Source organism: Panthera uncia (genome assembly GCF_023721935.1).
Source record: "Panthera uncia isolate 11264 chromosome A3 unlocalized genomic scaffold, Puncia_PCG_1.0 HiC_scaffold_12, whole genome shotgun sequence".
Lineage (NCBI taxonomy): Eukaryota > Metazoa > Chordata > Mammalia > Carnivora > Felidae > Panthera > Panthera uncia.
In genome coordinates this window covers 26803575-26820688 of record NW_026057579.1, presented here as the reverse complement: position 1 = coordinate 26820688, position 17114 = coordinate 26803575, and the positions used below count along the sequence as shown (strand labels likewise).

At 43.0% G+C, this 17114-nt stretch overlaps 1 protein-coding gene across 2 annotated transcripts in view; it reads left to right on the top strand.

The window, feature by feature from the left end:
- Nucleotides 1-17114, top strand: part of VSNL1 (visinin like 1) — a 96451-nt gene that overhangs the window by 24645 nt on the left and 54692 nt on the right. Inside the window, exons 1-2 of one of the 2 annotated variants that reach the window (XM_049652492.1) lie at nt 5661-5789; nt 13693-13859. In XM_049652492.1, coding sequence (XP_049508449.1) covers nt 5684-5789; nt 13693-13859 — 273 coding nt within the window. In that variant the 5' untranslated portion in view covers nt 5661-5683. Of the gene's footprint in view, nt 1-5660; nt 5790-13692; nt 13860-17114 lie in introns of those variants that run through there. The other variant, XM_049652493.1, reaches the window with a different exon arrangement.

Below are 17114 nucleotides of genomic sequence, written 5' to 3'. Positions count from 1 at the left end.
GATAATATAAGCTATGGTTATTACTGCTAAAATGTTATTCATATAGATTTATTGTTTTATTTAACTCTTTAAAAAATTGTTAATTGAAGTACAGTTGACATACAATATTATATTAGTTTCAGGTGTACAACATAGTGATTTGACAATGATATATACATTACACAGTAAGTGTGGTTACCATCTGTCACCATACAAAGTTACTACAATATTGTTGACTACATTTCCTATGCTGTACTTTTCATCCTGATGCCTTATTTATTTTATAATTGGAAATTTGTACCGCTTAATCCCCTTCACCTATTTGGCCCATCCTCCCACCCCCTTCCCTGTGGCAATCATCAGCTTATTCTCTGTGTTCATGAGTCTCTTTCTGTTTTGTGTTTGTCTGCTTGTTTGTGTGTTTCATTTAAGATTTTGAGGTAGTTATTAACATACACAACTTAAAGTTGAAAGAACGGGATAGGAAAGGTTCAGGAACTTGCCCAAAGTTACAAGTTAATGGACATGCAAGGGTTCGGGATCTCCCTCTCTAACTCCTAGGCCTATGCTCTTCCTTGTAGATGCCATCACTGCACAGCATGATGGAAGAAGCTACTTGTGACTGATTCTTTGGGTTCTGCCTTGGTTACATAGGTGAAGTTGTAAGTTCTTAGGTAAAGGTTAGTAAAAGTTTCAAATGTATAATATGATATATATGTCTTGAGATTTCCTTTTGGTTTCAGTGTGGAAGGGCATTAGATTAATGGGAAGTAGAGATATGATTGACTATTCATATGCAATATTTATTTAATATTCATATTTAATATTCAATATGCAAATTGGCTGATGGGGAAACATATCCCTTCAAATTATTACTCAACATACTGCTCCAAGTGACAGTGACACAGCCCAGAAGCATTTGTCATCCCCACAGGGTGCCAGAGGAAGCAGCACTTCCTCTCCCTCAGCACATGTTACCTGTGCTCTCAGAAGGCACATGGCCGGCCGGGAGGGAGGCCGGTGGAGGATGCCACGTTAGCAGCCTGTGCACACAACTGCCAAGTCAAACAGAACCGGAAGGTCTAATTTTAGCCCACTCAGCCTTGGCATTGTCCCTTTTAGCCAAGATATTTTTCAAGCACCACAATAAAGTGCTTTGTTCCAGCCTTGCTGGATACTTCACAAAGGCCTAGCAAGGACAGGGTGAGCAAAATTCAGAACTGGAAACACATCAAAGACAGGAACCTCACTGGAGAGGGTCAGCACTCCTCTAGCAACCTTTGGTGAATATGTCCTTTCCATCCACCTCCCAGAGCTCCAAGAAGGGGCCCATGGTTGCCTCCCTCTTCCTCCAGCTTGTCAACCTTCTATTGGCTGCCTGTCAACAGGTGTCTTTTCTCTTTCGTGCTAGGATTTGCAATTTACTCATTCTCTTTTCCCCTGCCTAATAAACCCACTTCTTTCCATATATCCGGATCTTGTTTTCTTTCCTGCGATGTCCAGAAAGTGCCCTAGATTAAGAGCTAGAAACAATTTTACCATTTATAAGATTTGTCCATTACAATGACCTAGTGAATTAGGTGAGGTGGAAACTTTGATAGAATTTTTGGAGATGAGAAAACCGAAGCTCAAAATGGAAGCCAACTGTGGCTAAGGTCACACAGGAAAACACTGGTGGAGTTGGGACTTGAACCCAGCTCTGTGCATTAGGGAAAGTCGTGGTCCACCAACCTGTCAAAGCAGACAGTCCACACAGGCTATTTGGGAGGGCCCTGGAAAACGTTTCCTGAGAATGTCAGTTGGCTTTATAGTCAACAGCTCCAAGTTGAAGACTGTGAATCACCATTTCCTTATTTCCTGGAAAGAAGGTAAGGAAGGTTGATCCACAGACACATCCAGTGATGCTACTGTTTCCAAAGCCTTTGTAGGGGAGGAAAATAATTTTCGCTTAACCTTTCCAGGTTCTTGGCTAAGATTCCCACCCCTGGCCCCCCATAATGAAAGACAAGTCAACAGGAGGAAAACAAACATAAGTCTGATAACATGTATACCTCTTGCATACAAAGGAGATACCCAGAAAAACCAAAATGGACCAAATCATCACCTTAAATATCATCTCCAGCTAAACACAAATAGAATGTGAGGGACAGAAGGCAGTTTGGGGGGTCTGTCAAGCAAAACAGTAAACAAGGGTATGGTTGTTATGCACATTTAATTCAGTTGCCTTCTCCATTGACAGAGTTTCTAGAGATTTAGTCATCTCCCCCTTGAAGCTCCAAAGTGAGACACCCTTACAAATGGAGATTTCTCTTATGAATATAAATGTCTCTTTCAGAAGGGTAACTTCTACTCATCTGTTAGAGATTGCCCTATGTCTTCTGTTTCTTAAAAATACTCAGCCTAAAATAATCCTACACCGAACAGGCATAGATTGGGGTAGCAAATTCTGCTCCCTTTCACCTTCTTACCTCTTTCCTTTGACCTTCAAGTAGATCTCTCTGGACCTCATTAGACAATCTTAATCCAGCCTTAGGCAGCCATAAGTGATGATCTCTGGGATCATCATCTTTTCTATCTTTTGAATTTGAATTTCAGTTATTATAATGAATACTGGAGAGTGCTTTAGCATTTACAAAGCTCTTTTCTATCTTATATCTCATTTAAACCTTGTGATAACACATCAAGATTGATATTATCATCATCAGTCTCGCATGGTAGAGCTGAGCCTCAGAGAGGTTTCCTGACATGATAGATCCTGAGGGTCAGGAACTCTGACCTGGCCACACTTTGTCTCCCCATCAATGCTTCTCCAGGGCTTTTGAGATGGGTGAGAAGGTGGCAGATTCAGGGTTCTTCTGAGCCTCTCCTCCATGTTCATCATTTCACCCAGAGCTACCCAAGATAGTCCTCAGAGTGGTCTTTGGTCTGGAAGTGAACCCTGACATATTGCTGCATCAATTGTTGGAAAAGGGAGTGGCATTAATTCAAAGCATCTTGGAAGTTCCCTTTCCAGGATGCCTGAGACTATTTTCTGAACAAAAGACATTTTGTTTGTTGAGATTATTTATATATTTTTTATGATTATAAATGTTACATGTGCTCATTATAAAAAGTTCAGAAAGATATTAAGAAATGAAATATTACCATTATACCACCAGCAGTCATAACCACTGTTAAGATTTTGATGTAAATTATGTACTGCCCAAAGTTTCTGTGCACACAAGCTTGAGCTTGCATAAAGCAAAGCTTGCATAAAGCAAAGGCAAGGTGATACACATACTGTCTTATGACTTGCTTTTCTAACTTAACAGTCTATTGCAATGTCTTCTCTCCTCTTTTCTTTCTTTTTTTGGACCTCAAGTGCACATTTATGGTAATCATACTCCTGTGTTCATGGCACACTGTCATCATTGTATATATAAAGCCCTTTTTGGATTTTATTATAAATATTTTTTTTTATTTTCTGTACTCCCACTTTCCTCTTCCATTCTACTGTGTTTAATACATGTCCTCAGTTAAGTGTTTATCCTTAAAAATACATAGTTGTTTTGTATATTCACATGTTTTAATGTAAATAAATGACATCAAATCAATACCAATGTATGTCATTAGATGTAGATCTCTATTACTACTTCTAATGGCTTCATAATTTCCATTGTGCGGTTATAACCAAATCAATTTAACTAGTTTTCTATGACGGGCATTTAAGTTGTTTCTTAGAAGGTAGGGTTTTTAAAATTATTTTAAACAATGCTGGAGTAAACATCCTAGTATATACATCTCTGGATTTTTGTGATTGTTTCCTTGAGATAATTTTGAAGGACTACTTTGCAAATAATTCTTCACACAATTTTTCAGCTCCTAAAGTAGTTTTATTACTGGTTCCCTAGAGTTCCCTCCCACACCTCCCTCTTTCTTTGTTCCTCCCTCCCTGTCTCTCTCCACGTTGCTGGTGTCTCCCTAATGGCACTTAGCACATTCATCTTTGATCTCCGTTTCATATGTTCTCTCTTATCGCTCAGCTGATAAGCTCTAGCTAGTTGTTGACAGAGATCACATCGTAATTAATTGATTCAACAACATTTCCTGGGCACCTGTTCAGTGTAATCTGAGGCTAACCTGACAATCACTCTGCCCTTGGGGAAGCCCGGGTCTAGGGAGGCGGCAGACATGCCTTACGGTGGGCAGACGTGCCTTACAGCGACCATGCCCTGGCAGGTGGCGTGGTGACACCAGTGTATACAAGAGTCAGGGTGTAAAAGAGGAAGCCAGATAGTGAAGTCACCCCAGATGAGGTGTCTCATCTATGTCTAGAACATGGTTTGGAATATACTAGAAGGCTAAAGGGGAGCTAATAGGAACTGCCCTCAAAGCCAAAGGAATAGCTAGTACACAACCAGAGGTTCAAGTTGATGGAGCAAGTTGGATCACGGGCAGGAGTGAAACTGAAGAGCTCCTGGGTGTGGGGCAGCAGTGGCCCAGGTGAGTGGTCTGGAAAGCCTGCTGCGGATTGGATTCAGGGTGAGGCTAATGGGAGTCCACTAAAGGGGTTAAGCAGGACAGTGGCATAATTGGATTTGGTGTTTTAGAAAGGTCATTTGGCTATTATGTGGAAGATGGATTTCAGGAGGGCAAGACTGTCGATGGGAAGCAAGTTTGGAAGTTTGGATAATGATAAAAGTGAGAGATGATGGCAGTCTCAACTAAGGTAGTGGCAAGAAAGAAGCTGATGGATCTTGAAAGAAAGTTAGGAAGTAGGATCTACAAACTATTTCACTTGATGATTGGTCGGATACAGGGATGTGATGAGAGGTAGAATCCTGCATAACCCCCAGGCTCTGAATGGACCCTGGGCAGATGGCAGGGTCATTTACTGAGAGAGGAGCGCAGGAAGATATATTGAGTTTGGTATGGTTGTAGGATACAAAGGTGGAAATGTCTAACAGGCAGATGGAGATATTATCTAGTATTCAGGAAAAGCTTACCTTGGAGATGATTTGGAAGCCACCTTTATCTTTGCAATATAGCATAATATTGAATAAAAGATTCTTGAATCACTGAATGAATGAATGAATTTTTAGTGTCATTCTCCCTTCAAATAGAACATTTACTTCTATAAGTAAGTAAAATTTACTTCTATAAGTTTATTTGAGACTTTCAAACTCTCTGTATTTAAGACCCACCCGCATGAGTTAAACTATTTTTTTAGAATTATTGTAGAAATAACAATATAGGGACACAGTAAGTGCAAACAGCTCTCAGAAAGGAAAGACCACCAGCCTGAGAATCGGAAGACTTGAGTGACTTTGCCACTACCTATAGACACTTGGACATGTCACTCTCCCATCAGGATAGATATCTCAGATACTTCTGAGAGCAAGGACTTGGATGTCTATCCTGACCGCTGATGCTCAAGGCTGCTCCCAGCCCGGGGACTGGTGATGTGCAGGTGACGCAGGCACCCCTGCTCTGTGATTCTCTCCCGCAGCTCCCTGCTGCTCTGAGATAAGGGCCACGGTCCTTCCCCACTGGGACCTGGCAGCACAACCTAGCACACAATCTGTTGGACAGAAGGCTGTGATTATTAATGAAAGCATTTCCTCTGTTACCTCACAGAACTAAGTGAGGTTCTGACACTGCCGGAGACGGCCTGTTTCCTTTCATAGAAATCAATGCTCAGAACACATAGAATGGTTGGAGAAAGATGTACCAGGAAGTAAAAATAAGATGCAGAAAAGTGGGTGGCTGCTTGAAACACTCCCAGATGAAAGGTTACCAGCTATTAATCAGCTTACACTTCTGTTCAGTGGGTGAGTGGGGAATTAGATGGAAACTTCACTCAACAGTTGATGCTTAGTCAAGGCTGTGGGGTCCTCAGATGACTTCCCTCTGTCAGGTTGGATATGAAGCACTTTTACTTGGAGGAGAAGAAGCAGGAAGCAGGACCACAGTAAAATTTCCCAAGTGCCAAGTATGTGTACTTCTGTTTACACATACCAGGTCTGGTACGAGATGTCAGGGTTAAGGTGACGCCTAGATATCGAGGCCTGAATCATGAAATGTCTGCCTCCCCATCTTCTGGAGCCATCCAGTCTGCTGGGTCCCATGATAAAGATAATAATAGCTACTGTTTGTTGAACATCTGCTATGTGGCAGGCACTGTGGGAAATAATTCAATGTGTTATCTCATTAATTCCCATAACAACCTTGTGAGCAAATTTCATCATTTCCATTTGACAAATGAGTAAACTGAGGCTCCAGTGGGCTGAGTAGCTTATCATAGAACACCATAGATGTTCTCTATGCAGCAGGAACATCATTTGATCCAGGTCTGCCCCCAGGATACTTATTCTTGTCCCGCCAAACTACGTCCAGTGAAAAATAAAAGAGACATTGTGTCCCAATAGAAAAGGAAAAGAACTTGTAAGAGGGGGTGAAAAGGAAACTGAGTCTGAGTAGAAATTTTTCCAAAGTTATAGCCCAACACCGGGGCGCCAAGTGTGGCTTCGGGTTTAGCCACACTTCCCAGATGTTTAAGAGATGCTCTTTGTGCCTGGGCAAGGAGGAAGAAGGTAATTGAGTCGGACCCCCAAAGCCAGTTAGGCCACTTGATGCCTTGTAGATCAGAGTCCCTGAGCACCTGGCCACCTTGTTACCAGGTGGGTTTTAGTTTGGAACCACCTAGTCAGATCCAAGGGCTAATGTTCACAAGCGGCTCCCATCCTGGTCAGGGCTGTCCCCAGCTAAGGCCCTAGGAAACTTCAGACTCCACCCCTGAGCGGTAGAGAGACTGTTCAGGTGGCAACTTGGCTGGAAACAACTGGGACAGGCCTAGAGAGGGAGGCCACTTTTCACAGCCTGGTGACAGGGACATAGATCGGCTCTTCCTAGTCCTGCAGGGCCTAGGACCCTCAACACAAATCAGTACCCAAGGGTCACAGACCTGGGCATTATAGCAGCCTCCAAGTCTTCTTACCCAGGCTTAGTAGCCAAGGTGCTGCTAGGCACTGTCACGGACTTGCTGTATTCCCCTAACCTTCCTGGGACTCTTCTAGAAAACATAGGGGTCAGATCAGATGATTGATCCGTGGGACCCACTTCTGCTTTCACCTCCATGTATTTATTATCCTTTCTGGGTTGGAACTCTTGTCATTTGCCCTGATGGTGCCATTGCCACTGCCATCAAAATGTTTTTCCTCATTTATTACAGATCGAATAAGTACTCATGCCTTATCTTGAGTCCCCAGGGATTCAGTCCCTCCTAACCTTACCTGTTTTATGCTTGCAGGCCAGACCTGAGCTGTAATCCCATGAGGTTCAGGGCTTGAGGTAAAGTCATCAAAGAATGCCAAAAGAAAGCATTTTTCCCCTTTTCTGAAGCTGTGGGGGTCCCCAGAGACAGCAAGAAAGGCCAGCCTGGGATCCACACTCTGCCTTTGGGGAGATGCTGCTAGAGGCTTGAGAATACTCTGTTGAGGAGGCTACAGAGGAGAGAGGCAGAAAGAGCCATTGTGTCAGATAATTGTCCTTATTAGAAAAGAAAACCCCACACAATGTGCTGGGCAACTTTGAGGCATGGTTTTCAGCGTTGCTTTAACCATCTCTGGAAACTAGCAACCTCCTGTCATTTGTTTATAGCATCCCAGGGAGGTGGTGATGGAGATTGTTTCAACAACCCAGCTGGGAGATAAACGTGCATCCTGGCTTGCAAGCTTTGGGTGTTTGGCCTGAGGACGGCGTGCTGCTGGGGTTGGAGGGTGGGATCCCCCAGCCGGGTCAGGAGACCAGGGTTCTCATCCCCACTCGGCCATTGGGTGCCCGTGTGATCTTCGAGATTCTCAAGCTCTCTAACCTAAAATCAAGGGGATTAAAAGCAGAAGAACGCAGGGACAAATCTTTTCAACTTTGGTCTTCCCTAGTTGTGTGATTTTTAAATTCTTAATGTTAGTCCCAGTGCAGGATCTTGAAACAACATCAGGGGTGTCAGAAGGAGAGCGCGAGCCATTAGCGAGAACTTAGGTTATGTCTGTGCTGCTCTGTGTGTCTTCTCCTCAGACCATCTACTTTGATTTTTGTTCATGATTTTCATCACTGCTCCCCCAGTTGACATGCGTTGCTTGTTAAAAGTACAGATTTCCTTCTAAAGGAGGGTCTTAGGAAGCTGCATTTAAAAAAAAATTTTTTTTAATGTTTATTTATTTTTGAGGGAGAGAGAGAGAGAGAGAGAGAGCATAAGTAGAGGAGGGATAGAGAGAGAGGGAGACACAGAATCTGAAGCAGGCTCCAGGCTCTGAACTGGCAACACAGAGCCCAAAATGGGGCTCAAACTCACAATCTGCAAGATCATGACCTGAACCCAAGTTGGAGGGTTAACTGACTGAATCGCCCAGGCACCCCAGGAAGCTGCATTTTTCACTAGATAAGGATGATTCTTTTACTCAGGCACATTTGGGGAACTCTAGTTTAGAGCTGTCACCTGAAGACCACCCACAGGTGAAGTTGCCTGATCTGGTGGGCATTTGTCTCTCTGTCCCCAGTGCTCCATAGGTCTCTGCTCTGGGCAGTCATGTCATCAGATCCCACATCCCCAGGGGCGTGAAGGTCTCCTGCATCCAGTTCTGAGCTTTTCAAGATTGGAACCACATCTTCTCTGTATATCCCACCATGCCTAGCACAGAACCTTTCTTGTAGATGACACCTATACCTGTCTGCCGAGCTGAGCTGCCCAGAGCTAACCAGGCCAGGGTCATTGTTGATGCAAACTATGCTATCAAGAAGAAGAAGGGAGAGTGGTAGGAACTTGTCAAGTGTCAAAGAGAAGACAGCAATGGAACCGAGCCTTGCAGGAGGAGTCAAGTTTAGACAGGTGGTAAGGGAAACAAAGAGCCATCCGGGCAGGAATCTAAGCATGAAAAGGCCTGTCTCTTCTAGTTATTCCAGTGTACAAGTGAGGAGCCCAGGGCTTAGAGAAAGCACCTGATGTATTCAAAGTTGGCCCAGGTAATCTTACACTACAACGAGCTCTGCTCCCATTTAAGACTCTCTCCACACATGGCTATATTCCATCAGCCTCCAACTGAGCCTCTAAAGCTCTTTCTCTGCTCTGAGCCCTTCTTCCAGGCCTCGTTCCCCACTGGTATGCTTACCCTGTGTGTATCTGCATATGTGGCTGGGCCTCTCTCTCTCAGCCCCCAGTCTTTGCGTGAATCTTGCCAGGATTCAGCCAGGCTAATGGCCAGATTACCTGTGAAAAGCCAGGCCTGCTGTTCTGTGTGCCTCATTGCACACAGATGACTCTGTTGTGTTCTAGGAGGTTGGACTTAGATATCAGAGTGGGTAAAGGACCAGCTCAGGGCAACACACTCACACACACACACACACACACACACACTACTTCAATCTTCTCTCGGACCCAAAGGGTTTGTGGAGGAAAAATGCCCATGGGTGCTCCTTACCTCCCCTGGTGGTCTTTTCCTCCTTTAGGAAGTCTCTCAGATCTGTTCTAAGGGCACTCGTTCATGTTCTGCCTCTTCTGCTCTGGAGACATGGCTGGAAGTGGAAGAGAGGTAGGCAGAACTCAAGGCAGGAAAACCAGTTAGAAGGTGGCTGCAGAATCCAGGCAAGAGAATATGACAGCCTGTATCAGGAAACCAGTGGGGTTCTGGAGAACGACATGTATTCTGAGCAAAGCTTTATTAGCTGGTTGAGCTAAGGTGAAGTACTCATTCTCCCTGAGCCTCAAAGTCCTCATCAGTAAAAGGCAGATGATAATAATCTCTTTCTTACTGGGTTGTTGCGTGGGTAAATGTTGCCACATGAAGACTTTTGTAAACTGTAGAGTATGAAAACATGGTCTTTTCCAGGTATCATTTGCAATTTGGTGCTGGGCTTTCATCACCCACAGGCCCATTCCTGGTGCCCATCACTGGTCCTGTTCTATGCCTGTCTTAATAGACTGGAATGCCAACTTTAAAATAATGCGCTCAAGTGCCTGTGCCCTCCCTTCTTAGGCAACAAATGTTCAAGTACCAACAGGTGCCCAGGTAAAGAATCCACAAAACCAACCTGTGTGGACTCTTTCAAGACAAGCCAACTTCAAATCTGTGACTCATATTTTCATATTTACAGAACTTATGCTACAGATCCGTGAATGATGGGGTTGGAAGGGCCTTAAAGGTCATGTGTTCCAACTCATTTGTTTTTCAAATGGGGAAACTGAGCAACAGAGGAAGAAAGGATTTGCCTCAAGATCACAGAATGAACTAGAAACAGAGCTGGGATAACCTGCAGCCCCCCCACACATGGAATATTTTATTTTATGTTATTTATGTCATGAAATCTTTTTATTGGGAATATGATAAGCTTTACTGTCATTTTTACCCTTTCTGTTGTCCTGCTGCCATAATGAAAGACACTACTGGCCCATATCACTGCAGCCCCAGGACAAGGGGAGTATAGGTGGGGAGTGTTAACCCAATGCTTTCCTTCAAGTATCAGATATTACTAAGCACCACATTTATGCCAAATACTGAGAATATTGAGACAAAAGACATGAGCTCTGGCTTGAAGATGTTCAAAATTTAGTGACGAAGACAACAAAAAAATGGTCTCTGACGGGGGTGGGGGGCAGGCCATTTTCCAAACAGTTAAATGAAACATTCTTCCCATCTGTTGCCTGCATGTTATATTTATACTTATGATTGCATTGACTCTTTTCATATATACATTACTAGGAGACTGACTTTCCCAGAAAGAAACATACCAAATACCACAACTTGATGAAGGCCAGTGCCAAGGTCCTTGACTGTGGACTCCACTGTGCCCCTCATTCATTCATCCCCTTAAAAATTATTTGTTGAGCACCTAGTACGAAGTAGCAGGGATGCAAAGATAAATAAAAGACAGTCCTCTTTCCCAAGAAACTAACAATCCAGTAGATTGGATAATGAGTAATAAATAATGACTATGAAAGCTTTTACAAGAGAGTGGAGATGCCTTTGAGAAAGGATGCCTAAGCGAGCCTTGGAAAGTCAGCAAAGGTTTCACAGAAGAGGTAGCATGTGAGCGGGGGCTACTTAAAGAAAGAGAAGAAGTCTGCTGAGCAAGTGAAAAGACAGATGGGCAGAAAATGAGGATGTGAGTAGGCAGGACAGGTGCCAGGCGAGGGAGATAGGGCTGCATCCTGTAGACAATGGGAAGTATTGACGGTTTTAGGGAGAGGCTCAGAGAGCAAGGTTTGTATTTTAGAAATTCATTCAAGCAGCCATACAGAAGGTGGGCTGGGGTCAGAGATCTCGGTGAGGATCATGAACCCAAACAAGGCGTGATGAAGGCAGTGGCAATGCTGCTTTGAGCCAGGCCAGAATTTGATTTTCTCTGTAACCCATCTACTGCCAGGCACACCTAAGTGATAATGCTGAGCATGACCCATAACCAAGAAGCATGAAGTGATGCATTTGAGTCTCCAAAATGGTGATTCATGGTCCTGACAGTGTTCCCTGTGTGAGACCACCCTCTCCCCAGTCAGTCAGCAGGAACATAAATGATCCATGGAGAATCCACGCTTCCTTGCTTAAGAGAGAAGCTGACACGCTGTTGACCTTCTAAAGGCATTTTTGAAGGCAGTTTTTAATAACCCTTAATCCATTTTCCCATCATTAATACAGACCCACTCTGGCTTGTGGTTTTGGTAAACTCTAACAGTCTTTTCCCAACTAGGGCCTGGCAAAGTGACTGATCCCTCTCTCATCCCTTCTTTCAGCGCCAAGAGGCACTGATTCAGCCTTGCGAGCTTTCCTGCTTTTGCCCCTCCTGTTCCTTCTGAAATGCCTTCCATCCACCTGTCTGTCTGTGATTGTGCATTCGAGTCTTGCTAATCCATGTTCAAAATCTGGCTCTGCTACGCATTACTTGTATGATCTTGTACAAGAGAGCTGCCCTAATCCTTATTGCAGAGCTGTCATAGGGCCAAAGATCGAGGGTAAAATGCTCAACACAGTGCCTATCCCACAGCCAACCCTCAGTATTCAGCAGCTGTTATTGTTAGGTGAGATTCTAGTGCAGAAATGAAAATTTGTAATTCTCTACTGCAAACAACAAAGTGAAGTCCTGAAAGTTTGGTAATACATCTTTCGATTAGCAGGGTAACCATGGATTAGAGTGTTCTTACCCAGCTTAATTACACTTGACACCTGAGTTCCCAACTTGATTTCCACATCCAGCTGTGGAATCCCACAGTAACCTATTATTAAGAGACAGTTGCTAATAAGAGACATGGAGCTTGAAATTAAGAGCCAAAATCAGTCGAGACGCTCCACGATAAAAGAGCAAAGTGGCTGCTCCTCGGTCCTTTGCTCAAACAGAAGAATTTGGAAGAAAAATGGCCATTTTCATGATATCTTCTCACTGAGTCCAGCTGGGATGATGCTGAGGAGGAAGCTTTCCCTGGAAGTAGCAAGAGTGGTTTGGTTTCACTACAGTGAAAGGATTTTCAATGTTAGGGCAGGTCACTGACAATGGGTATGGAATCTGTTGTAGAAGGAGGCAAAAAAAGCCCCAACAAAGCATGTGTTGAGATTACCCTTTCTGGGTGATTGCAGGTATAGACCTGCCTGGAGCCTGAGAGAGAATTTGTCTCAAGAACATTGAAGGCCTAGATCCACTGGGGTAAAATTTTCAAAGCCTAATTCAGTTCCCGCATCAGGGTTTTGAAGATCTTGTGGCACTTTCCTTATTCTGGTGGTCCTTCAGATTTTCAGTTTAATTTTTCTTTTTAAATCAATCTGTGGTTAAGCTTGGTTTTCATTCTTTTTTTGTTATAAAACAACAACATTCAAGGGAAATTTTTAAAAATCACCTTCAATTTTCTGGCACTAATACAAAAAATAGTTTAATTTTGGAGTATTGTTTATCTTTGTTTACCTACTTATTTCTTAATTAGCCATCACAGTAAATCTGAAAGAGTTTAGTTATTATATAATATATATAATATAATAAAATACAATATAATATAATATAATATATATTTAGTTATTATATAATATATATTTGGTTATTATATAATATATACTTTAGTTGTATTCTATATGTGTAACATATATATTATATACATAATTTTATTTAGGAAGAAATTTAAGATAAAACAGTTCATTAATATTGCCCTAAGTAACATACATGGCAAACGGTCAATAACCTGGCACATAACTGATATAGGTAACATTATTTTATGTATTTTATGCACTGTTATTTGCTGATCAGATTTCCCAAGTCTGTTTGTGATCACTTGGCTATAAAGCCTTCTCGTTGCGTGTGTCAACAATCCCATTTAATATCCTTACAAACTACATGTAGCATTAGGTACCTAGGCAGCAAGTGCTAATGGATTTTAATTCAGAAAAAGAGGGCATAAAGAGTTCCCATGTACTTTACATGAATAGCAAAAACAAGGATGGCTGTTTCTCCTTGTAGGATCTATGCCATGTAAAAGGGGACACGTGACGGGGAAGGCTGAGCTCTGCTGCCTCTTGAGCTGTGAGAAGAGTCTTGTTCTGTCCTCTCCCTACTGGAATGCCAAATAGAAGGAGGCAGACTTGGGGGGACTTTGACCTGACACACGGGAGGGAGTTCCCACCAAGGGCTGCTCAGGACTCTGATGTGGCTCCTAATCAAGCTTGAAATGACCACAGCTAATTGCATTAATTTGCTTTCCTTCAGGCAGAATGGGGAAACAGAATAGCAAACTGGCCCCTGAAGTGATGGAGGACCTGGTGAAGAGCACAGAGTTTAACGAGCATGAGCTCAAGCAGTGGTACAAAGGATTCCTCAAGGACTGTCCAAGTGGGAGGCTGAACCTCGAGGAATTTCAGCAACTCTATGTGAAGGTAAATGGTTTCCACCTCTTGTTTTCTTAAGGCCACAAAATGCAGTCTTCATGAAATGTAGCTTCCTATGGAATTACAACTCCAAGTAGCCTATCTGTTTCAACCTGGTGGTTTTCCAACCAAAAGGAAAAAATGGACATTTTTAAAAATGCAAAGGGGTGTGTTTTTTCCAGATGTAAGTCAAGCAGTTTCTGAATAAGAAGAGTAATTGTTCAGCCAAAACACTGACTAGAGTTCAGAAGATGACAGTGTTGGGTGAAGGAACAGTAGAAATCTCAGATAATACAGTGTTTGATGATGATTGTTGACAAGCTGTTAATTATACTATTGTTTGGCTTGTTAAAGGTATCTGCACCTCTCTCCATTAAAGAGAAAGTACCTGGGCCCTTTTTCACTACAAGGTGTCTTCCTATATGCAGATAAGAAAAAAACCTAGATTCCCACATCAGCACATTTGGAAAGGGGTAGGGAGGTCCGGTATACATTTGGGCATCAAGGTCTACAAAATGAACTCTTAACTCAGCATTTTGTACCGTTTACAAGTGAATCTTACCCTGGACATTAGATAAAACTGTTCCATGGCAGGCATAATTTCTACTGCAATGGTATTATTTTGGTTTGTCTGAGTTTATCAGTTGTATTGTTTCTAGATTTGGCAGGATCTAAGACATTCTATCTTGTGTACACTTATCTAACGCTAGCCTTGTGGAAAAAATGCATTGTTTTTCTTTTAACTTTTTCTGACTAAAATACCAAATAGAAAACGTTGCTTTTATCCTTTAAGTGTAGCAATCAGTTTGAGCAGTTGAACCATCCGCATGAATATATGTGTGGAGGATGATTGTATAGGCATTGTTTTTACCTCCTGAAGTTGAATGTTTCACATAGCTTGTGGTCTGGCAATTCCATCCTTGCACAAGCAGGGACACGTATAAGAATGCTCATAGCTGCACTGTTCACAATAGCAAAACTGGGAAACAACCCAAATGCCCATCAGAGGAAGAGTGGAAAATAAACTGTGATGTATTCACATAGCAGTCAAAACAGTTGATCTGTAGTGACACTAGAACGTTAAGTGCAAAAAGTGAGTCTTAAAATATTCTAAATTAAACACAAAGAAGGTTACAAAAATATTTTACAAGACTACCAATAAATGCAATAAAATCATATAAAAAGGAAAGCAAGATTGATGAATACGGGATCCAGACTGGTGGCCACATCCAGTGGGGAAGAGGCAAGGGACAGGATAGGAGTAGGGCCACAGGGGTAGATACAGATTGTATCTATGTTGTAGCTGCGGTTTCGGGTGGTGAGTTTGCAGATGGGCGCTTATTGCATGATTAAAAGCTCAATAACCCTGTAAGGACCACTGATGAGTGTCAGGGACACAGAATTCTCATTAATACAAAGCTGAGCCGCTGGGGGCCGCAGGTAAATACAAAACTATCTCCTTAAATGTGTGTCAAAAGGTACCCTTAGGGTGGCCTGTGTGTATATCATAAGATCACTGTGCCATTTCTAAGATCGAAGAAATTAGTTTTTATCGTGTAGAGCTCTTTCAGGTAGAGGTGCTGAGAAGTGCATTTATTGTTCAATTGATATAAATTGCTTTTGCAGAGAAGTGGGATCATTTGCATTTTCTTAAGTGATTAGACCACTCTCCATAGTTTTGAAAGTCACATCTTCTAACATTTTATCACCCAGGAGTTAGCCTGAGCCTCACAACTGTCTTCACTCTCAGCCCCAAGGGAAGTACAGACAAATGAGATTTGTCAAAGCTACTTTCATATCACTGGAGGTCATGCAAGCTGTCACTGTGTTTAAGAAAGCTCTGTGTGCCACATTCCTCACTATTTGTTTCAAATGAGAGCAGTTTGCCTTTGAAGAAAGCGTTGAAATGCAGGAAATGAGGTATTTCATTTACACACTGAAAGTACTCAGCACCGGAAGAGCACCAGCCTCAAGATGGGGGGCGGGGGGCATATAAACATTAAACACGGCTCAGCTGTGGTACAACTGATGTATATCTACCAACATCATCCACCTCCTCCACCTCTCTCACTCCACCCCAGAATGGACTTTTTTATTCCAAGAAGAGAATATATGACTTTCTGAGTGGAGTTTAGATTCCTGGCAGCCTCTTCACAACCATATTCAAACTCAGCCTATGCTCTTCTGTCAAATAGTCAGAAAGCAAGCAAAGTCTTCTTGTCCTTCCAGAGTTGTCCAAGGACATCATACAAAGCAGAACCACAGAGGAAATATGCCGTGTACACAGGGAGAGGAGAAGAAAAAAAAAAAAAAAAAAAAAAAAAGACAGCTCCGATATGCTAGAAGGAAGAAGCCCAGAGAAAGATGTGGATTGTGTAATGAGGCTCAAGAGAGGGGCTAACAGAAAAAACTTCCTTTAATGCTGCTGAAAAGTGCAAATATTTGGCAAGACACGGTCCTTACCCTAGTGAACAGGCACGTTTCTGTAGTTCCTTGTGTCTCAGTGTGGACACTGAGACATCCTAGAATCCGGCTGAGCGAGCAACTCTGCCTGTGGCCACTGCCCTCCTGTCTGGGTAGTCAGCCTGGTGCGGGTACGGTCACCAGTATGACCCATTTCAGGCTCTAGGAGAGACACCTGGCTGCTGTAGAACCACTCTTTTCAGGGTGTGGGGAGGAGCAAAATAATGGGAAAGGCCCCTCTGCAAGGCCCAGAGCCACAAACTCTCAACTTCAGAAGCCTTTGCATCCAAAATGTAAAGGAACCCCTTCCTTAAGTCCATGTTTCAAAATGTTTAAAACTGAGGTTCAGAAAAATGAGGACTGGTGTCATAGAAAGAGGGAAGGTAGGACACGTATTAAAGATGGGCTTGCCAACCATCCCCGCAGCCCACAGCCCTGCCTCATGACTGGATTCCATGGCAGCCCCCATCAGCCCACTCCAGCCCCTCCAACATACAGCTGCAGGAGCGAGCTTCGCAAAACTCAGGTCTGGGCACGGGTCTTCCTTGTTAGGCTCATTCTTTAGTCCTGTAGACCATAGTCACCCCATTTCAATCAACATGAGACCCAGTGGTTAGGATAGAGCCTGCCACAGAGCAAACATCAGTAAGCGTTTGTTTGAGTGAATTATATTAAATGCTGACTGTGTATCTCCTTCTCAGGGAGCTTGTAGTGAAGACATACAGAAATGACTAATGGGGGGCGCCTGGGTGGCGCAGTCGGTTAAGCGTCCGACTTCAGCCAGGTCACGATCTCGCGGTC